General features: G+C 36.2%; 1 protein-coding gene and 1 long non-coding RNA gene across 2 annotated transcripts; one reads left to right on the top strand and one right to left on the bottom strand.

Annotated features, from left to right (window-relative positions):
• Positions 1-1,188: 1,188 nt before the first annotated feature.
• On the bottom strand, positions 1,189-14,119 carry IRAK1BP1 (interleukin 1 receptor associated kinase 1 binding protein 1). Its single transcript, XM_086316890.1, has 4 exons — positions 13,757-14,119; positions 7,146-7,211; positions 1,688-1,818; positions 1,189-1,581 (listed from the first exon to the last, which is right to left on the bottom strand). The coding sequence occupies exons 1-4, from the start codon at positions 14,069-14,071 to the stop codon at positions 1,311-1,313; spliced, it is 783 nt and encodes a 260-aa protein (XP_086173016.1). The 5' UTR covers positions 14,072-14,119; the 3' UTR covers positions 1,189-1,310.
• A 141-nt stretch (positions 14,120-14,260) lies between these two features.
• On the top strand, positions 14,261-20,042 carry LOC147365642 (uncharacterized). The gene is made up of 3 exons (XR_015132618.1): positions 14,261-14,392; positions 15,036-15,066; positions 19,887-20,042. It is a non-coding gene; the product is annotated as an uncharacterized LOC147365642 (long non-coding RNA).
• The last annotated feature ends 2,704 nt before the right edge of the window (positions 20,043-22,746 follow it).

The raw sequence follows: 22,746 nt of genomic DNA, 5'->3' as shown, positions 1-22,746 counted from the left end.
GGAATGGTAAGCCTGTGCAACACGACAGACTTGTTTTCTGTAGATACACTTTAGACAGTGTATATTGCAATAGCAGTGACGTACTTGCTGATGGCCTTAAGGATCATCTCAGTGTATGGCTCTGCGCTGTCCAACATGGTAGCCACTACCTACTTATGGCTTTCAAGTCCCTGAAATGTGGCTAGTGAAACTAAGGAACTGAAGGTTAAAAAAAGTTTTTTTTTTTTTTAAATTTTAAAAACTGACACTTGATTCAGTTACTAGATCTTTAAGTGTGTCTGGAACAACACAGGTATGTGAACCTATTTTTTTCTGCCTATATTTTAAGAAAATTATATACAGATCAAGTATTTGTGATGAAAATTTGGCATATGAATTGAGATGTGCTGTAATATAAAATACACACTGGATTTTGAAAACACGATAAAAAAGAATATAAAATACCCATTATTTAGAAAATAGTTACATGCTAAAATGATATTTTGGATATGCTAGGTTATTTAAAGTATTAAAATTAGTTTCAACTGTTTTTTACTTTTTAAAAAATATGCCTACTAAGAAATTTTAAATTACATACATGGATTGCATTATATTTGTACTGCAGAAAGCTGGTATAATCAAAGGAGTCCTGGTAAAGACAGTCTGGTCCATATATTACCTTTTATTTCTGGCATCAGAATATTTTCTTAGTATACATCATTATCCTTTTATCAAAAGTTATATATTGCTCATTGTTCTAAGAATGAATGTTGTGCAAGTGTGAAAGTGAAAGTGTTAGTCACTCAGTTGTGTCTGACTCTGCAACCCCATGGACTGTAGCCCAGCAGGCTCCTCTGTCCATGGGATTCTCCAGCAAGAATACTGGAGCAGGTTGCCATACCCTTCTCCAGGGGAACTTCCCAACCCAGAAATCGAACCCAGGTCTCCTGCATTGTAGGTGGATTCTTTACTGAGCTACCAGAGAAGCCCATTGTTCTAAGAATGAATGTTAAGAATCATGTTAATAACTGTGTCAACATTTCTTTCCAGAGTAGAAATATAAAATTATTTACACATGCACTTATATGAACTGTCCGTATACAAGTGTATCTAACACATTTGTTTCCAGAGTATTTCCCGTAATAAGTTTTTGAAAACAGAAAGTAAATGTTAAGTATTCTGTGGAACTATATTCAAGGATTGACAGGCTTGGGGGTGAAACACTTTATTATATACTATACAATATATATATTTAGGACAAAAGCAAACATTATAAAAAGTATAAAAATAGACAAAAAAAGATACAAACACAATATATTTTGGTCAGAATTTCAGATGTGTTTTTTTTTCTTCTCTCTCCCCTTTACTTCAAAAGTTATAAATACTTTGGCAGCAGCGTGTATTGTTGCACTTTTGATTTTTTGTTGTACGGTTAATGAACTTGAAAGTCTAGATGATTGGGGATCATCTATTTGGCCTTCCCATTCTTTTGTTTCTTCTTCTTTGATTATTAAAGGTTTTCCTAGAGTTTGGCTAACAAGGTTACAGACTTCTTGAGCTTTGCGCCGTGCGTTTTCTACAGCAGCAAGACAGGCTTGTCGTCTTAGGAATTAAATGCAGAGATGATTAGTAAGACATTCAAAAACTGTAGGATGGAACAGTTTTGTTTAATTAGTTGATAAGTCATTGAAAGATGTGCTTAACTTACCGAAGGTTATCAATAGAACCTGGCATATGATAGAACTGGGGTTGGCTGATGACAACAGAGCTATCTAGCTTTTCAACAAGAAAGTTACAGATATTTTGCATTTTTCCAAATTCAGTAAATGTAATGCAGACCTGTAAATGAAATAACAGTTGAAATTATTTTCATTTCTGATTTCAATTTTTTTTTCTACATGTGAGTTAAAAAAAAATAAAGACATTACAGTGAGGTCATTTTATAGTATGTAACAGATAAGAAAGGCCTACTTGGTACTTACAACCAAATTTTGTTATTGAATTTATTTTTGCTTATGAATTTTTTAATTTGTTTAATGTTGACTTGAACATTTTAAAATTCATTTTAAATCAGTCAGGGACTTTTTTATGAAACAGAGTTGGGGGGCTTCCCCTTCAATTTTATTATTTGGCTAAATTCTCTTAGCCTGATAAATGTTTCATGACTCTTTAGACATTAGCTAGCTTCCTGATTAGCGGTAATTACTTCATGCTCCACTGCTGTCAGTGAGGTATGCTTCTTCATCCAATAGTTATTTTCAGATCTATATGCAGAAGCTCATCTATTTCATTATGCCATCTGCCTTTAACTATGTGGAAGCAGTTCTTATATATTCAGCAATACTTGAAAACTGTAGTCTTTAAACATTCTATGGAAGAAAACTAAACCTTTTTCCTAAGGAAACTTTATACAAGCTCAGTATGTAAAACAATAAAGTACAGGTACTGAAGTACTTTATGTAAAATATATAATACTTTATGTAAAATATGTAAAACAATAATGTACAGATACTTAAGTACAGGCTGGAGTAGCAAAGAGTCATCTTATACAATACAGAACAGTTGCCTTTCATCATAAATGTTAACCATGGAAGACTGATGTTCTGACTGGTTTCAATACTTACTTTGGATTAATTTGCTCTTTTTTCTAGTTTCTTAAGGCAGAAGCTTAGATTATTTATTTCAGATTTTTCTTCTTTTTACTATATGCATTCAATGCTAAAATTTCTAAGCCCTGCTTTCGCTGCATCTCATAGTTTTTGATAGATTTTATTTTCATTTTAATTTAGTTCTAAACATTTAAAAATTTCTCTTGGGATTTCTTCATTGATCCACACGTCATTTAGAAGTATGTTGTTTAATCTCCACATACTTGGGGATTTTCCAATTATGTTTCTGTTACTGATTTCTAGTTTAATTCCATTGTGATCAGAGAGCAGACATTATGTTATCTATCCTTTTAAATTTGTTAAGGTATAAGTTTTGGCCTAGAATGTATTTTAGGGGTGAGGGGAGCAGAGAAAGGTTTACTGCAGAGCCAAGTATTGAGAACGGGTGGCTTATTCTTGAAAGACCCAAATTCCAAATGTGTGCTATCTTGGTGAATGTTCCATGAGAGCTTGAGAAGAATTCTGTTTTGGGGGAAGTAATTTATAGATTTCCATTTTGTTGTTGTTTTTTAGTCATTAAGTTGTGTCTGACTCTTTGTGAACCCATGGCTCCTCTGTCCATGGGATTTTCTAGACAAGAACACTGGAGTGGGTTGCCATTTTCTTCTCCAGGAGATCTTCTTGATCCCGGGGGCCGATGGAACCCATGTTTCCTGCTTGGCAGGTGGATCTTTACCACTGAACCACCTGAGAAGCCCCGTAGATGTCCATTATATCCAGTCAATTGATGGTATTGTTAAATTTAACTAGGTCCTTACTGATTTTATGCCTGTGGAATCTGCCCTTTCTTTTTAAAGTGACTTTCCTTTTTTTAAAAATTATTTATTCGGCTGCATCAGGTCTTAGTTGCTGTACACAGGTCTTCACTGCATCATGTGGAATTTTTTGTGTGGTGTATAGTCTGTCTAGTTGAGGCCCACAGGCTTAGTTGCTCCATGGCATATGGGATCTTAGTTCCCTGACCAGGGACTGAACCCATGTCCCCTGCACTGCCAGGTAGACTCTTAACCACTGGACCACCAGGGAAGTCCCTGAATCTGTCCCTTTTTGATAAAGGAAGTTGGAGACTCCAACTATGATGGTGGGCTCATCTATTTCTCCTAGAGGTTCTATTAGTTTTTGCCTGATGTAGTCTGACACTCAGGAGAATGCATATTAAAGACTGTTATTATTTTTTGGCTGTGCCACTGTGTGGCATGTGGGATCTTAGTTCCCTGACCAGGGATTGAACCCTGCACTGGAAGCACAGAGTCTTAACCACTAGACCACCAGGGAAGTCCCCATGGATTATTATGTTTCTTGGAAAACTGCCCTGTATCATTACATAATACCCTTCTGTATCCTTGATAACTCCCTATTATGAAGTCTGCTCTGTCTAAAATTACAATAGTGACTCTTGCTTTCTTTTGCTTAGTGTTAGCATGATTAATTTTTTTCCATGGCTATCTATATATGTCTTTATATTTAAAACAGATTTCTCATAGATAACATATAGTTTGGTGGTGTTTTTTGATCCACTGTGACAATCTGTCTTTTAATTGCTGCATTTAGACCACTGATGTTCAAAGCATTACTGATACAGCTGGATTAATATCTACCATATTCTTTACTGTTTTCTATTTGTTTCCTTTGTTCTTTTTTCTAAGTTCTGTCTTCTGCCTTTTGTGATTTTAATTGAGCATTTCATGGTTTCTTTTTTTTTCTCCTTTCTTAGCATATCAGCTGTATTTTTTAAGCTTTTATTAGTGATTTCTCTAAAGTACATAATACATATTTACAACAAATCCAAGTCTACTTTAAATAACACTTGGACACAACTGAAGTGACTTAGCAGCAGCAGCAGCAGCAGAATACCACTTTATGGGTTGTATAACTATAACAACAAAATAATCCTAAGTATTCCACCCCATCTCTTATATCATTACTGTCATTCATCTCACTTATACATCAGCATGCGTGCGTGCTAAGTTGCTTCAGTTGTGTCCGACTCTTTGCGACGCTATGGACTGTAGCCTGCCAGACTCCTCTGTCCATACTCCAGGCAAGAATACTGCAGTGGCCTGCATGCTCTCCTCCAGGGGATCTTCTTGACCCAGGGCTCGAACCTGTGTCTCTTATGTCTCCTGCATTGGCAGGCAGGTTCTTTACTGAGCCATGGGGAAAGCCCCTTAAATTATTTAATGTGATTATTGATATGGTTATATTTAAACTTCTGATCTTGCTATTGATTTTCTATTTGTCTCATATTTTCTTTGTTCCCCTCTCCCCATTTTCTGCCTTTCTGGGAAGAGATAGAGTATATTTTTTATTCTATTTGATATCCTTCATTGGTTTCTTTACTGTAACCTGTAGTTACTTTAGTGTCTGCCTTAGAGTTTACAGTATATACATGTTTAATTTATCTCAATCTACCTTCAGGAGATACACCATTTCACACATAAGAAACTTTAAATATTATACTTCTCTTTCTCCCTTCATGCTATTGCTGTTGTATGTTTTACATATGTTATAATCCCTAAAGTTCACCATTATCATTTTTATTTAAACAATTATTTTTATATAGGTGTAGAGTTATAGAGATATAAGAAAAATATCAAATCTACCTATGTAGTTACCATTTTCAGTGTTCTTCATTTCTCTCTGTAGATTCCTATTCCTTTCTGGTACCATTTTCTTCCACCTACCCAAATCTGTTTAACATTCCTTGGATTGAAGGTCTATGGTAATGAATTTTTTCAGCTTTCTGAAAAAGTCTATAATTGGCCTTTGATTTTGAACAATATTTTTGCTGAATATAGGGGAAATATAAGATAGGAAAAATATGATTTAAATGCACAAATCAAATATAAGTATGATTTATACATTGGACAAGGAAATGGCAACCCACTCCAGTATTCTTGCCTGGAAAATCCCATGGACAGGAGCCTAGCAGGCCACAGTCCATGGGGTCACAAGAGTTGGACACGACTTAGCAACTAAAACCACTAAAACCACAAACCACGGATAAAGTATTTCACAACAAAAATGAAGAGTTGAGAAAAGATTAGATGAGAAATATTATGGAAAATACCTGAAACATGGAAACGTGCAAGGAAAAGGAGAGGGAAAACTGTTTATACTACTTTTCCTATAGACTTTTTAATAGACTTTTATTGAATGCTTATCGTGTCCCAGGTTTTTAAAATCTCTCCAACACTGAAACTGTAACAAGAAAACAACATAAGAAGTGGAAAGACAGATAAAGGAATTGCAAAGCCAAGGTTTTACTTCAACATTTCCCAGGTGGATCCCTAAAATCATCATCATTGTTGTTGTTTAGTCACTAAGTCATGTGCGGACTCTCTGTGACCCCGTGGACTGCAGCCATTGGATTTCCCAGGCAAGAATGCTGGAGTGGGTCACCATTTCCTTCTCCAGGGCATCTTCCTGAGCCAGGAATTGAACCTGAGGTGGCTACGACGTCTCCTGCATTGCAGGTGGATTCTTTATTGCTGAGCCAACAGGGAAACCCAAAATCATTGTAAGTATTTTTAAAATTCCTTCAGATAGTTAATATTTAAGTGAAAAAATTACAAATTTATTCAAATAAATATAGGGACAACAGTGTATTATGATAATTACTAACTTAAGAGGTAAGAAGCCAGGATTCTAATTTCCATTCTAATTCTTGTAATATGATCTTTAAAAAGTCTGAGCCTAAGGTATCTTAGCCTAAAGCCACACCCTTAAATTTAGGAAAAATAATATATTATCTGCCTGAAGGTAGGACCAGGTGATTTCTTGAGGTATTTTCCACCTCTAAAGGCAAAGGTTCTCTGATTGGACTAACAGTCCATTTTAATCTACTCGTTTGTTTCCTGTGGCAAGGAGGCGGTATGACTAAGCACACACTCCAAGAAGTTTGGAATCAAAGAGACAGTGGTATTTTAAGCTGGTTGTAACTACTTAAAACATACTCTGACTTCATAAAGTCCTGATCATAAAATCTTTGAAGATAAGTAAAAAGCTCAACAGTTGTAGGAACTCAATGTTTTCATTAATTGTGTGTAAAAAAATACACAATTTTTTCAATTTGTGCAAAGGTTGAGTAGTTTTTATTTTTAAATAAATCTTAACACAAAATAGTCTTGTGAAATAAAAGAATGTTGAAGTCTTTCAATCCTTTATGCTATGACTATTAATTTGCTATTTATCTGAGGAGAAGAAATTTTTCCTCTGTAGTGTTTCTTCCTGTTGACTACATGATAACATTACGAAAATTTTGTTCAGGTGGCAATTAAATGCTACTTCCCTCTGCTATTTTTATTCCATTTCAAAACAATTTCCCTTAAATCTCACCCAGATATGTTAACACCAAAAATGATTTTGAGAAAAATGATCTTTTATCAACACCATGAGAAGTATTTCTCCTGTACTTGACTTTCAAGAATAAAATTAAATGCAAATTGTCCCCACAAAGTCATGCTGTTTCCAAGTATTTGTGAAGATAACACATACCTCTGCTTCCATGTGATAAGCATTTTCTAGCCTTTTAAAATCCTTTGTCACAGTTACATTTTCTGACTGAAACAGAAAGTACAAGAATATGATTACTAAATGTTTGGCTACTAAATGCAATTACTCTAAAACATAAAGTATAAACCTGTACTTATTAAAATCAGAATAACAAAATATGTGAAAAGAACTGGCTTGCCTAATGCTTTAAAACTTTCCTAAAAAAAACAAATTCAGAAACCTAAAAATATTTGCTGATATTTCATAATTGTCATTCCACTTGTAATTTTTACATTAGCTAGTTCAAAAAGTATGAACTTAGGGTAATATATATCTGAAGCATTATTTGTACATAAAACATTCTGAATGTTGTAGGGATGTTAGAGTTTATAAAATGTTTAACTTACAAATAATACTAATTTACTGAACACATATAGTATATAACTTTGGGCAAGTTACTCAACTTTTTGAGACACAGTTTCCACACTTATAAAATTGTGTTACACTGTGAGGTAGCAGGTAGAGGGGCCACAGGCTGAGCCACTGGAGTTTGTCAGGCTGAGCAATTGGAGCTTGTCTCTCCCTCCCCCAACATTTCCGGGAAAAAGATAGTGGCAGGAGCAGAGAGGAACTAAGCCCTGCTGGAGGAAAAAGATGACCACGTCTTTCATCTTCAGGAAAAGGAGACCTCCCTGATTGTACATGTGCAGAAAAGTTCCTAGGAGGTCAACAAAGAAGGGGGTACTAACCCATATGTTTTGCCAACCCCTCAGAGACCCTTGTGCTGGAATCCATGTTGGCCAAAAGATTCATGCCCACATTGGACAGGGCCGAGTCAGATCACATATGGGAAATAAGCAAGATAACTGGCTAGAGGAAAACAAAGACCTGGAAGAAGGCTCCTATTTAAGCAATTCAAACCACACCTTTAGCGCGCCTCCTTAGCAAAGATGCCCTGACTCTTCTCTGAGTGTGTAGCTCTCTTTACTTCTGTCCTAAATAAACTGCTTTTCTTTGTGCTCTTTCACACGTATGGTGCTTCTAATAATCTCTGCTTGTTTTACAACCTTGGTCTCTTAGTAACATTCTTTTTTCAAAGAGGTCAAGGGCCAGGGCTCTGCTTCTAGTCAGTAGCCCCTAATGGTCTAGTGGTCAGGATTCCTGATTTTCACCCAGCCAGCACAGGTTTGATTCCCAGGCAGGAAACTAAGATCTTGCTTCAAGCTGCCACTGACTGCTGCTCCCTCTGAGATCACATTGAACTGATCTGAGGATTTAATGAAAAGTTGTGAATAAAATGCTTGACACAGAAGGCACTCAGCAAACAGAGATGCAATACCATTATGATATAAACATTTCCTGAAATATTGGACCTAAGCCAGCCTATTCTTAGAAAAGTAACATTAATGCTTTTTGATTCTCTGGGTAAGTACAGGGTATATAATTCTGATAAAAAATTGAACTTATTTATGTTTCAAAAGGGTTTTAAAATTTAGTGAAATGAATTCTTGACTTACTCCCACTCTTGGGGACAGGCAGAACCTATATTTTATAAATGTTTGTATCTTTAAAATATATGCTAAATAAAGATGATGATTCTCAATCATTTAATTATGTTATTTGGTAAAGGATTTAGATGCACATTAATTTTAAGATATACACTAATTTCAAGCCATTTATAGACCTAGAAAATTCTAAAAAGCTTTAACCTGAAAATCTGAACTTAAGTTCCAATTATAGCTCTGATGTCAGTTTGAATGAAAATACTAATTCATTTTTGTGATAATATTTATCATCATGGTAATAATTATTCATTGTAGAAAATTACAGTATTGATAAATATAAACTAAACCAATGCTGTATACATTGCTTAAAGTTGAAAACATGAAACTTGATACATGAAACGTGTCAGTTAGTATTCTTTTATGACATGTAAACATATCTTCTATTTTCTTAGATGTCTTTTTTCAGTTTTTCCTCACTTCACTTGATAAATGTACATAAGACTTCTGACAGAAAAATTATTAGAGAAATAATTTTAGGAAAGGTAGCAGAAAAGAAAGTATCTTTTATTGTTTCACTTAACATTATAGTTTTTATAAAAATAATACACACTAATTAATGAATATCTAATACTAGAGAAAGAATAGTCTCCAAACCCCTTATGTTAATATTTCAGTAAACATTTAATTAAGTCATCTATCCATGCACATAAAAATTTGTAGATGTATAGAATTTTTTATAAATGAAATTATACTCTACATGCTGTTCTGTAAACTGTTAATAACTTCTACTTTAGAAAAATTTAAAGTCTATAGAAAAGTTGCCAAGATAGTATAGAGTTCCATATACCTCAGTTTCAGGTTTTTCTGATGTAATCATTTTTTTATTACTATGGTACATATCACTGCAGTTCAGTCGCTCAGTCTTGTCCGACTCTTTGTGATATATACACATATATCCACAACTGTTTCTGCATCTATCCATCTGATATATACTAAGTTATATACTATATAAACATGAGTTCATACTGATGTTTCTAACTCTAATTAAGAACCACAGAGTTCATTCTAACCTTCCTTTCTTATCTGTAATTTCCTCTCCAGTAGTTAGAAACCTCATTTCCCTCAGCCACCAACCACCTGTTTTTCAAGCCTACTATACATATAAAACAGTTTCAGAACTGTAAACCTTGGAAAAAACATTTACTAACTAGGGTACAGAGTTTATATATCTTTCATCTTTATCATTAGTTTCTAGTAAAATATAATTTTCCAAACTGACTTAGGATACTCCGCTCACCTTCTGTCCCCACATTCAGTGCAATTATGTCATTCATTTGTAACAGAGTTAGGTTCATTTGTCACAGTCTGGGTTCTGTCCTGGAATTGATCTGTTTTTTTTTTAATTTGCATAATTAGCGTTCCCTTTTTGTGATTTAGTTTTATGGGTTTTGACAAATGTATTCACCACTCCAGTACCACACCGAATAATTTTTTCCCCTTGAGAAGTTCCTCTGTGGACCTCCTTTATAGTTAACCACTTTGCCATCAAACAACCTGTCCACCGATTTATGTCCCTATAGTTTTCCCTTTTCCAGAATGTCACATGAATGGATCATAGAATGTAAACCTTTTGAATCTGTTTTTTTCACTTATAATATTTAAGATTTGCCCATGTTGTTCTGTGAATAGCACCTCTTTATTGCTGAGTAATTTTCCAATGCATAGATGTAACAGTTATCCATTCTGCTGTTGAAAACATCTTGGCTGTTCCAAGTTCTAAAGTTTTAGTGAGTTATGAATAAACCTGCTATAAATATTCTTGTGCAAATTTATATGTGAACGTAAGTCTTTGATTCTCATGTGGGTTAATGGTTCCTATAGTAAGGCTAACTTTGTAAGAAGCTGTAAGACTGTCTTTCAAAGTGGCCATACCACTTTCTTTGCAGTCTCACCAGCAATGAATGAAAATTTCTGTTGTTCCACATCTTTGCCAGCATATGCTATCATCAATGATACTGGATTTTAGTAAATCCAATACATGCATAATGGTATCAAATTGTGGTTTAATTTGCATTTCTTTAATCACAAATAATGTGGAGGATCTTTTCATGTGTTTCCTTGCCATTTGTATATATTCTTTGGTGAAGTATATGTTCAGGTATTTTGTGCTTTTTAATTGAGCTATTTGTTTTCTTATTATTGAATCAACCATAAGATCAAATAAAGCAGTACTTTTTATTTTTAAGGGGACTTTTATTTTTAAGGGCTTTAAGTACAGTAACTTACCCATTTAGGAGAAAACAAAACCCTTTTCCTTATACCAAAATAAATTCCAAATGTAGTAAATATTTAACGTACTATAAAGGGTCCCTAAAAAGTCCAGGAAATATTAGTTAATAGTTATGTAGCTTCAGGCTTGCGAAGGACCCAATAAGCATTACACCAAAGTCAGAAAACTTTTTTTTTGCAGGAGAAATGTTTATTTGAAATGAAAAACAATAAAAACAGTAGTACTTTAACCAACATATGAAGCAGAACAAGAAAACAATAAAAACAGATTATATTAGTTCTTATAAATTTGGGGATTTAAAAAACTCTTATCATTTAGCTTTAATCTCATGAGAAGCTTTTCTTATGAAGAAAATAAAACTTCGAAGAGTTTAAGTGATTTACTAGAAGACTCAAAAATATCGTGAAAAATTGTACTAGTAAGAGAATTTAAATAAATCTTTAAAATTTTTAATGTTTAATACTGCAAACAAGGTTACATGGCAAATACTAAATTGGGAAAATTTTTGCAATATATGAGAGACAGTTACTGATAATCTTAATTTTTAAAGTTCTCATAAATTTCAAAAGGGAAGATAACAGAAAAACAGGAAATTATTTAAAATGCAGTGATCAGGAATGTTTAATAAGTATTTTATGGTTGAATGAGTAAATATTGCTTGGAACTTTAAAACATTTTTCCATAAAAACACTCAAAATGAGGTCATGCCTTCACAGGTGAAACTATATATAACCATAAAATTATATATGATCTATATGATAGCTGAATAGTTTATTAAAAACCATTTTCTAAGTAGACATTATGTGAAGAGTATGAAACATAACCCATCAATACAAAGCAAGCAAGAGACAAAATGATCTCCACTCTGGAGAGGTTTAGAATATGGAGGAGAGACAAGGAGAGCAGTAATTATAAAGTGATACATTTTATTAAGGGCGGTGAATGGGGTATGGTACACAGGGAGTAGTGTAGGAAAAAAGTGCTCAAGAAGTGAACTTGGGCTGGTTTTTAAAGGAAAAAAGAGGGAAGTCAGTCTATGAGGCCAGGAGATGACAGGAAATGACAGAGTTAAGCTCCATCTATTAAGCGAAAGAGTTTGGAATATGAGGGGCCTTTTAATCAGGGGAGTGATGTTTATAAACACAGATTTTAAAGTTTAAAATGAATAAAGATTTTGTGAAGACTCATTAAATTCACCCTGAAATGTAATATAAATGATTTTATTTGCATTTTCTACTGAACAAATTATTTACCACTGCTTTCCTCCATCAGCAGAGATAATCTGGAGATTACTGACCTCTGCATGTCTTGAACACTAAGTCTTTAATGTAATTACTTTAAGTTGGATGTAGTGATTGATCCTGTTTTACATATTTGAAGTTGCAGCCATGTGAGCTCCATATACATTTTAAGCAAAAAACTTAAGAATTAGTTATATTATTCAAATACGTCTGCAGCACTGGCAGCAGTTTTGGGGAGAAAATATATTTCTATATATTAAATTCATTTTATTCACATAATTTATAATTAGCAGCAGATCCTTCTAAATTGTAAAATCATTTAGAGACATCTTTTCAATATGACTTTTAAAATAAATCTATGTTTATAAATGCAATCTATGTTTATAAGTACAAATAAAACTTCTTAAAATAAAGACTTGCTTTTTCAGGGTGTGTCATTTCTAACAAGAGCACTTTTAAGAACTCAGTGTTGCGGGAACACAAATCACAGCTCTGGCCTTCAGGCTACTCTGTAATAGGGATCTGAGATAGCCTATGAAGTCTGTGCTTTCTAATTCTCTTTCATTCTAATTACCTGGAGCCTAGGCTAGTTGAAAGAAATCTAGATTTCGGTTTTCAGAATACAGGAGTTCAAATATAACCCGGGGTGTTCAAAGCATTATTTAACCTCCTTAAATCTGGAAAGTGGGGATGCTAAAACCTGCTTAACAGGGGTGTTGTACGAATTAAATAAGACTCATTCTTTTTTTTTTTTTTAAAGTGGGCTTAGGGCAAGATTTATTTAAGGATTTGTTTCAGGAACATCTCTGGTAAGAAGAGGTATTTCATATATGTGGCATGTACAATATACTGGCTTAATTTTCTTTTTTAAGCTAAAACTAAACAATTCGGAGAAAATTTTGAGTCTTTATAAAACGAAAATGGGTACAATATTCCCCCTATCCCGCCCCAGCCCCATATTACTTTTTGCGAAAAATACCAAAGAATCACTTCATGTAAAGCTTTCCCAGGCTGGGAGGAGGGGTGCAGAATAAAAACAAAAAGGTGATTCAGTATCTAGCACACTACTTATGCAAGCATTTACATCTTACTGTTTGAAGCTTAACAGTTCGTCATTTCAAGGTTAAAACAAATTACTGCAACAAGTGATACCAAATAAAACCCCACTCAATTTTAATTATTTTGTTTTGCAAGTCACTGCGGCTGATAATTACTTTCCCCTAGAAGGACGGGCTGGGAAAGATTGAAGGCGAGGGGAGAAGGGGACGACAGAGGATGAGATGGTTGGATGGCATCACCGACTCGATGGATACGAGTTTGAGTAAACTCCAGGAGTTGGTGATGGACAGGGAGGCCTGGCGTGCCGCAGTCCATGGGGTCGCAAAGAGTCGGACACGACTGAACGACTGAACTGAACTGAGGAGGATGGGCCAGAGATACACTCTGGCAGGTCCTCGCGGCCCCTCACGCCGCCGAAGACACAAAGGTGTCTAGACGCTCAAAACCTTCCCCGCCCCTACCCTCCGCCGCCGGCTTTTCGCGGTCGGGCTGGAAGCTCCTGGCCGGTGGAGCTCTCACCTGCACGCCCTGCTGCCGGAGGCTCTGCGTGATGTAGTCCAGGCGGCGGCAAACGCTCTTCTTGGCCTCGGCCGCCGCCTCCTTGGTGCTGCTCACCCGCACGACCACCTGCGCCCGGTCGGGGCTCGCAGACACCTCCGCGGTGCCGCTGACATGCACCTCGCGGGTAGGAGTTTGGGCTGGCGCTGAGGAGAGAGGGCGGCGGAGGCCAGGCAGCGTCTCTCCACCCGAGAGCAGATAGTTCTCCCGGCCCCTGTCAGCCCAGGGAAGCAGTTCCACGAACACCCGCGACTGGGGGGTCTGTTGCAACGACATAGCGATGGCTGCTTGGTTGCCCGTCGCAACTCAGAGCCGACGGCGGCCGAAGGGGTCCAAGAGCCTCAAGGCTGGTGCGGCGCGGCGCAAAGGATGTCGGGATGGGCTTGGTGGTCCAGGAGCCGCTGTGGAGGAAGAGAGATACGCTTTGCGGAGGATTTTGCCGCGTTTCCTTTACTAGTTGTTGACTGAGCGCGGCGCTGTGGTTTTTAACTTGCTTACCTTGTGGCCTTGGAAAACCTGAGGGAGGTTTCTACGCGGCCACCCTCTCAGTGAGCTCCCCTTTCCACGCCGTCCGTCTGCCTCGGCCGGCGACGCGCCGTGAGTACCTCGGAAGTCTCCTCAGAGGCCGGAATGGCTCTTTTTATTCTTAATCTGCTGCCAATCGGGTCTCCGATTGTCCCAACTTTGTTTTTACTTTTGTCTGACTTTACTATTCCACTTGCGCAGTGGACCCCACGGCACCATAGAGCGCCAGAAATTTGTGTTGGATTGAACTTTACCAGTTTGATCTTTGAAGTTTATGATTCCTAGAATCTCAGTTTCATTGCCTCTAAAGCCGTGTTGATAATACATTCCACATTTGCAGTGGGATCATAAAGTAATTGCCATATGGAAAGCAGAAAATAATGGATAATGATAATAGCTAAAGCTTTGGCATGCTTTTCAAATCTCTCGAATTTTGTCTAAAATTCCTGGAATGGTTCTGGCCTTGAATAAGGACAAGAGAAACTCAAGTGGTATCAAAGCACATTCAACATCGACATGGCAAAGCCTTACACTACTTAGTTCTTATCTTTACCCTTTGCTTGAAAAATATCACAATCTTTAACCCAGTGACCCACATTAAGTAGATTTTCTTCCTACCAATAAGTAATGATGTATAAAAGTAGCCCTCCTGTCCCAGAGGAAAAAGATTTTTTTTTGTAACTTTTTTTTTAAAAGACAACTATTCTCTTGAAAGGAGCCTGAAAAAGCCAACCGACAATCCTTAGGTAGTTTCTTCTCTATCATTATTCTTTTATTTTTGATGAGTAAGATGATTCAACTAAATCAGACAGTACCCGCAGCCCCTTTATTGGTTCATGGATAGTTTTGTATATATTTATTTTGATGTTTATTGTTAGATAAAAGCAATTATATATTAATATTTTAATTTTAAAAACCTTTCCACTATGTTTTTTAAATAATTTGTCACCAAAAATAATGTTTCTGAATCTTGTGGAGAATTCTTTTTGTTTAATGATAAATGTGGGAAAATATAATCTTCAAGGTGAACCATTGAATGAATGAACATCATAGGTAAAAAGCAATAGGAGTTTTAAGTGCATATAAATATTTAGGGCATGATAAAAGTAAGTTTCAAATAACTGGGAAAATGGTACAGGGATAATTGGTTGGCTATGTGAAAAAATTATTGATCTGTATCTTCAGTTCAGTTCAGTCGCTCAGTCGTGTCCGACTCTTTGTGATCCCATGAATCGCAGCACGCCAGGCCTCCCTGTCCATCACCAACTCCTGGAGTTCACTCAGACTCACATCCATCGAGTCACTGATGCCATCCAGCCATCTCATCCTCTGTCGTCCCCTTCTCCTCCTGCCCCGAATCCCTCCCAGCATCAGGGTTTTTTCCAATAAGTCAACTCTTCGCATGAGGTGGCCAAAGTACTGGAGTTTCAGCTTTAGCATCATTCCCTCCAAAGAAATCCCAGGGCTGATCTCCTTCAGAATGGACTGGTTGGATGTCCTTGCAGTCCAAGGGACTCTCAAGAGTCTTCTCCAACACCACAGTTCAAAAGCATCAATTCTTTGGCACTCAGCCTTCTTCACAGTCCAACTCTCACATCCATACATGACCACAGGAAAAACCATAGCCTTGACTAGACGGACCTTTGTTGGTAAAGTAATGTCTCTGCTTTTGAATATGCTATCTAGGTTGGTCATAACTTTTCTTCCAAGGAGTAAGCGTCTTTTAATTTCCTGACTGCAGTCACCATCTGTATCTTAACATGCACTAAAAATAAAATTCAGATGAGACAAAAAATAAAAAGAGAAGAGAGAGTGGGTAAATATAAATATAGGAATGAGAAGGACTTTCTAGGCATGATTTCAAATGCAGCAACCATAAGGAAAGGTCTGAAAAATTTGATTACACTAAAAGAATGTCAGTATATGAAACAAAACAAAAAGGTGAGGGGCAAATAAATTGGGAAAAAATATTCGTATAAAAAGCTAATAGTCTTAATGTTTAGTGAGCTCTTACCAGAAAAAAATGAAAGAAAAATGAATAAGTTCACAGAGGTAAACCTTGGATCATTCATAGCTGCCATAATAAAATACCATGGAGTGGGTGGCTTAGAAATTTGTTTTCTCTGGAGGCTAAGAAATCCAAGATGAAGGCTTGGTATCTCCTTGGTTTGCAGACAATCTTCTCACTGTGACCTCACGTAACCTTTCTTATGTACACAAGGATCCGTGGTATTTCTCTTCTTATAAGAAGGCCAGTTCTGAAATCCCCTGGAGAAGGGAATGGCAACCCACTTCAGTATTCTTGCCTGGAGAATTCCATGGACAGAGGAGCCAAACAGGCTACAGTCTGTGGGGTCACAAAGAGTCGGACAGGACTTAGCTGCTATTTGTGATCCCATGTATAGTAGTCCATGGAATTTTCCAGGCCAGAATACTGGACTGAGTAGCCTTTCCCTCCTCCAGGGGATCTTCCCAACCTAGGGATCGAACCCAGGCCTCCCACATTGCAGGCAGATTCTTTATCAGCTGAGCCACCAGGAAAGCCCAAGAATACTGGAGTGGGTAACCTATCCCTTCTCCAGGAGATCTTCCCTACCCAAGAATTGAACCGGGGTCTCCTGCATTGCAGGCGGATTCTTTACCAACTGAGCTATCAGGGAAGCCCAAATTTTACAATAAATATCCTTTTTTTGAACTGTCATTTTGGAAAATGATAAAGTCAGTAGGAATGGATTTGGGATAGATAAAGGAGTAATTTTGAAAGACAAATGAAATAGTTCATGGCAAAATAATTATATAGTAAATAAAAGAGAAGGATGAACCAAAGCTAATAAAGATTTTCATTCAGAACTGGGGAAATGAATGAGGATGATAGAGTATGTATATTAGTTCAGCTCACAATGACGTAGTTCTCCTTTAGAGTCAATGCTGAGCCTCTAGCAACCATCTTGAATAACACATCTCTTGAGTTTGTACTTTATACAACTTGATTAGACCCAGAATAGGCAAGTTCAGCTCACAGTGACCTAGTTCTCTAGAGTCAATGCTGAGCCTCTAGCAACGATCTTGAATAGCACACCTCTTGACTTTGTATTTGATTAGACCCAGAATAGGAACTTGTTTCACACTGGGCCGATTAGAGGTTTTTTTTTTTTTTTTTTTAATTCATAGAAATCTATATGTACATACAATTTAAAAAATTCAGCCACTCAGATGGTGAACCACGAAATATATGTACTCGAGAGAGAGAGATTTGCCATTTTTCATATGCAGTTTCTAGTAGAGAAGCAGACAATGTCAATGTGTCAGTGGATAGAGAAAAGGAAAGAGAGAGGAAATAAAAGCGAGAGGAACAGAGATGAGATTAAGACTACAAATGAAGTTCCAATTTATGTTTATATAATTTTTCTTAGACCTGGCTTCATTCACACCCTGGAGCTCTATAAAATATTCCTGTGTCCTTATCATAAGGTCTCCCTTGCCTTTTTTTAATGCATAAGTAGGTTGGCTGAGTTTTATATTATCCTAAAACTAAGACTTTTGACTGATAATAGTGAATAATAGAGGAGAATTCAGAGAAGACTTGTACAGCTTTGGAATTTCTCGTGGGAGCCTTTCTCAAAGAGAGGATAAGGTTCCAGTTGACAGATCAGATGACTGGATTCACAGGATGACTATGGGGATATCCAAAAGTGTGCTGCACGCTGCTTGACACATAGTATTAAACACACACCTTCCAATGGCCTTGTACAGTCCTGCATCACTTTTCAAGCTGAGACAGCTTTGGCTTTGAGGATAACCTCTGAATAAGGTAGTAGGAAATAGAATAAAACTCTGATGCAATAAAACTTACATGGTACTAAGCAAAGCACAGGGGAAAATTGCTCATCTGAAAATGCCATTCACCCAGAATGAGAAAAAGGTTTAACTCAAGTCATGTCCATATAAGTACAGAGTTAAGACATGTAATCTTTTTTTTTTGCTCCAGACTTGTAGAAATATGGTAAAATCACATTAATCTTAGAATATATTGTATGTTGTGAGAACAGTGAAAGATTGTCCCAAGGAGGGTGAAGGTTAGATAAGTTACCTTCTGAGAATGACAAATGAACTGAAAAAGAAAACAAATTATATTTTCTCAGAAACATGTCCATAAGATTTAGTGGAATCAGGAATACTGACTAACATGATACGGAAGTGATCCTAAGGTGTGATGAATACAGAAATAGAGAAACAAAAGAGCCAATGACTAACATCATTGGCTCCTTTTTTCCACTATCCTAACACTTTTTGTCTGTAATCTTTTGATATGTTTTGATTTCTATCTCATTTATAGCCAAATGATTGTACTGCTATCTGTATATACCTTGCAATTTTATCTGCACTTCATAGCCAGCTCACTAGTCATCTGCCTATGAAAAAAATAATCCCCTTTCCTCTTAATCACTTCATGTTCTGTCTTTTCCCTAAATGCAGTCAGTTTTTGTTCGTTCAGAAATAGGAAGGAATGGAACGTTTCTGAATATTTGAACAATGTGGATGATTTACTACAAGTAGTCTACATGAATTATCAACCTCAAATGAATTATTTTATAATAATGATAAGATTAATATAATAAAGGGCTTCCCTGGTGGCTCAGCAGTAAAGAATCCGCCTATAATGCAGGAGACACAGGAGACGTGGGTTCTATCCCTGGGCTGGGAAAATCCCCTGGAGGAGGGCACGGCAACCTACTCCAGTATTCTTGCCTGGAGAATCCCATGGACAGGAGCCTGACAGGCTACAGTTCATAGAGTATCAAAGAGTTGGACACAACTGAAGCAACTTAGCATGCATGCAATATAATAAAATCTCTCTTTGATAATTCAGAAGAAACTTCAAAATCTTGGGGTGGCTTAGGCTCACAAATCCAAGCAAGAATCATTATTCAATAGCACTGCAAAATAAATCTGATTATTCAGGTGTTCTGAGTGGTTTTGGATTCTGGATAAATAGATTTTTCTAGCCTTCAAAATACAAATATTCTTTGGTCTTCTCATACTCATCCTGTCAGACTATAATCATTATGGGATATCACAGGTATTTATGTATTTGGCTATGGTATTTTGTCAATAAATAATCCACTTTACTGGTTCTATGTTTTTTGTTTGTTGAGGATTCTTGTCATATAGATGTATTCTTTAATGATGCAAAGTGAAGTCTTGACTGTCTAAACGGATTTTCTCAACCTTGCCCTCTTGTAATGGTAAGAGAGGATAGACAGTTCAGTCCTCTGTCAGCTCCTGACCATTTGCTTAATGCTCCCACTGAAGTAAGTATACTGAGATGATGACAGTTCCCGATGAGTTCTGCAGTGTTACCTAGAAAGAGCATGGGCTTTGTGGTCCTACCGACCTGTGGCTGAATTTTTCCTAGTTCTGTGACTTTAGGGAATTTATTTGAATGTTTCTGAGACTGAGTTACCTCATCTGTAAAACAGAGATAATAATACGTACCTGCTGCAGAGACTGCTAATGTTTTACTTTTATTCTTGGGCACAATGAACACTTTTGGCCTCTCTTGCAGACTGGTATGTCCAGGTCTGAATTCTTGCAGTGGAATGCTGGTTGGAAATAAAATGCGCCACTTCCTGCTTGACCTATAAAAATCCCCCAAATATGCTCTTCTTACATTTTCTTCATCTGCTGATTTGAAAGGACCCTAGAGACCAAAGAGAAACAAGAACTTTAAGACAGAAGAAGCTTGAAACAGAGCCTGCTGCCACTCCTTTGCCACCTCATGAGATGTAAGCAAGAAATAACATTTATTTTGGTAAGTCGCTGACACTTGGAGGATGTTTGTTTCAGCAGTTAGTTTACCCCCTAATATACCTTTAAGATTAGGATAAAGATTACATGAGAAATATTTATTTACGAGACTGACGTAAATCATGTGTTCAGTAAGTGATAGTTATGTCATCATCATCCTTTACATGTACTAATATAAGCATGTGAGCGTTCAGGCACTGCAGGTACCAGGATTCTCCCAAATGATCAGACCAATAGGATCTGAGTCGGCAGGACTAGACTTCTTGCTGCTTTTCTTAAAGTTAGACCGATTGGTACTTCTCAGATTCCTTAGAAGTATAAATGATTAATTCTTTTAGTTATAGATTTTTAAATTAAGTTGTAGTTGGCATATAACATTATATTAGTTTCAGGTATATAATGTTGTGATTTGATATTTGTATATATTGGGAAACAATCACCATAGTATGTCTAGTCAACAGCCTGTTATAGATTTTGACATCACATATCTAGTCCTTTTGTTGGCCTGTTCATTTTATTTTCTGTCATTGTAATATGTGATACCCCTAACTTAAGTCACACTCTTTATACCTATAATTATGTACCATTTAGGATCCAGGGGAGAGAGACCAGACCAGTACTGTTCAATAGAAATACAGTGTAAGCCACAAACATAATTTTAAATTTTCTAGTAGTCACATTAAAAAAAGTTTAAAGAGAACCCGAGTGAAATTAATTTTAATAATTATCTAACCTAATATATCCAACATTAACATTTTAACATGTAATCAGTATCCTTTGAATCTGTTTTTCATGCTGATTCTTTGAAATCAGTGTATATTTAACCCTAACAGCATATTTTGACTTAGACTAGCCTGATTGCAAGTGTTCAGTAGCCACAGTTGTATAATGGCTACCACATTAGACAGCTCAGGAACGGGCAAATGAAAAGGCCTATCACCAGTTAGGAAAAACTATGTAAATTATGTGCTACATTTTCTTTGTAGATGGAGAATAGCATTATTCTTATTGTTCTGGGAGAAAAGACATGGAAGGGCAAACATTCACATCACCAGGTTCAGGAGATGGACATTTTACTTACGGGGTGTCATTTCTCTGGAGATACAAGTCAGGAAACTTCTTTGCAGCTCAACTTTCTGTGGTACTTTGTATGTATTAGAAGGCTCTTCAACATGATGCTCAATGTTCATACAATTACATTTTCAACATTCATAAATTTGTAATAAAAATATTTATAACTTTTATAGGAAAACTAACATTTTGAGCTTGTGTGCTAAGGGAAACCATACAAGAGCCTGATACACAGTGATCTTCAAAGTCTGTTAGTAATAAAATATTAATTTTTCTTAGGAAAAGTTAACTACTCCTAGTCTCAGTTTTCAAAGGAAATTTAACTTTTTTTGTATAAAACATAGACTTTAGAAATCCACTACTGTATATTGAAATGCCCATCTATCCTTGTTTAGTGAAAGCACAGGAATCACTTTCTGGTGTATAAAACAAAAAACAGAGTTTAATTTAAAGACATTGAATTTACCAAAGTAAATGATATTTGAATAATATGGTTGCTTTAAAGATGATGGGCAGTCATTCCCAGGAAGGAAATAATATGTTGCAAGTTTGAAAGAAAATGATTTTGTTAAGGTGTCATTTCATGAAAAGGAATTAATGTCTTTGATATTCAAAGCATGAAAAACTAATTTAATATACTGTGCTAGAGAAACCAGAGATAACATTTGATGGTTAGAAAAGATAGGATTTTAAGAAAAAAAAAGTTACCTTGTTTTTCTCTTCCATCATAGAAAGGAGATTAGATATAAGGCAAATTAGGGGGGAATTCATGGGGAAAGTAATGTATATGAATCAGATGATATAAGGAAAAAATTAATAAAGTTAAATACAGATTGTTAAATGATAATGGGAAAAGGTCATATTTAATATAACTATATGTTTTTAAAAGCTATAGTCATGTTGTATAGTACATCCTCAGAACTCATTTATCTTCTTTTTTTTTACTTTTATTTTATTTTTTAACTTTACAATATTGTATTGGTTTTGCCATATATCAAAATGAATCCGCCACAGGTTTACATGTGTTCCCCATCCTGAACCCTCCTCCCTCCTCCCTCCCCATACCATCCCTCTGGGTCGTCCCAGTGCACCAGCCCCAAGCATCCAGTATCCTGCATCGAACCTGGACTGGCGACTCATTTCATATATGATATTATACATATTTCAGTGCCATTCTCCCAAATCATCCCACCCTCTCCCTCTCCCACAGAGTCCAAAAGACTGTTCTATACATCAGTGTCTCTTTTGCTGTCTCGTACACAGGGTTATTGTTACCATCTTTCTAAATTCCATATATATGCATTAATATACTGTATTGGTGTTTTTCTTTCTGGCTTACTTCACTCTGTATAATAGGCTCCAGTTTCATCCACCTCATTAGAACTGATTCAAATGTATTCTTTTTAAATGGGCCAAAGAACTAAATAGACATTTCAAAAGACTGCTCAACATCAGTCATTATCAGAGAAATGCAAATCAAAACCACTATGAGGTACCATTTCACACCAGTCAGAATGGCTACGATCCAAAAGTCTACAAGCAATAAA

Source organism: Bos grunniens, chromosome 9 (genome assembly GCF_055505025.1).
Source record: "Bos grunniens cultivar Pamir isolate PY7600 chromosome 9, Bosgru_T2T1.0, whole genome shotgun sequence".
Lineage (NCBI taxonomy): Eukaryota > Metazoa > Chordata > Mammalia > Artiodactyla > Bovidae > Bos > Bos grunniens.
The sequence above is the reverse complement of the archived record's forward strand: the minus strand, read 5'-3'. Positions and strand labels throughout refer to the sequence as shown.

Coding starts and splice junctions, on each gene's coding strand:
- IRAK1BP1 (XM_086316890.1), bottom strand. CDS start 14,071: ATGTCGTTGCAACAGACCCCCCAGTCGCGGGTGTTCGTGGAACTGCTT. Junction 7,212..13,756: donor TCCGGCAGCAGGGCGTGCAG/GTGAGAGCTCCA, acceptor TTTCTGTTTCAG/TCAGAAAATGTAACTGTGAC. Junction 1,819..7,145: donor CTTATCACATGGAAGCAGAG/GTATGTGTTATC, acceptor TTTCATTTACAG/GTCTGCATTACATTTACTGA.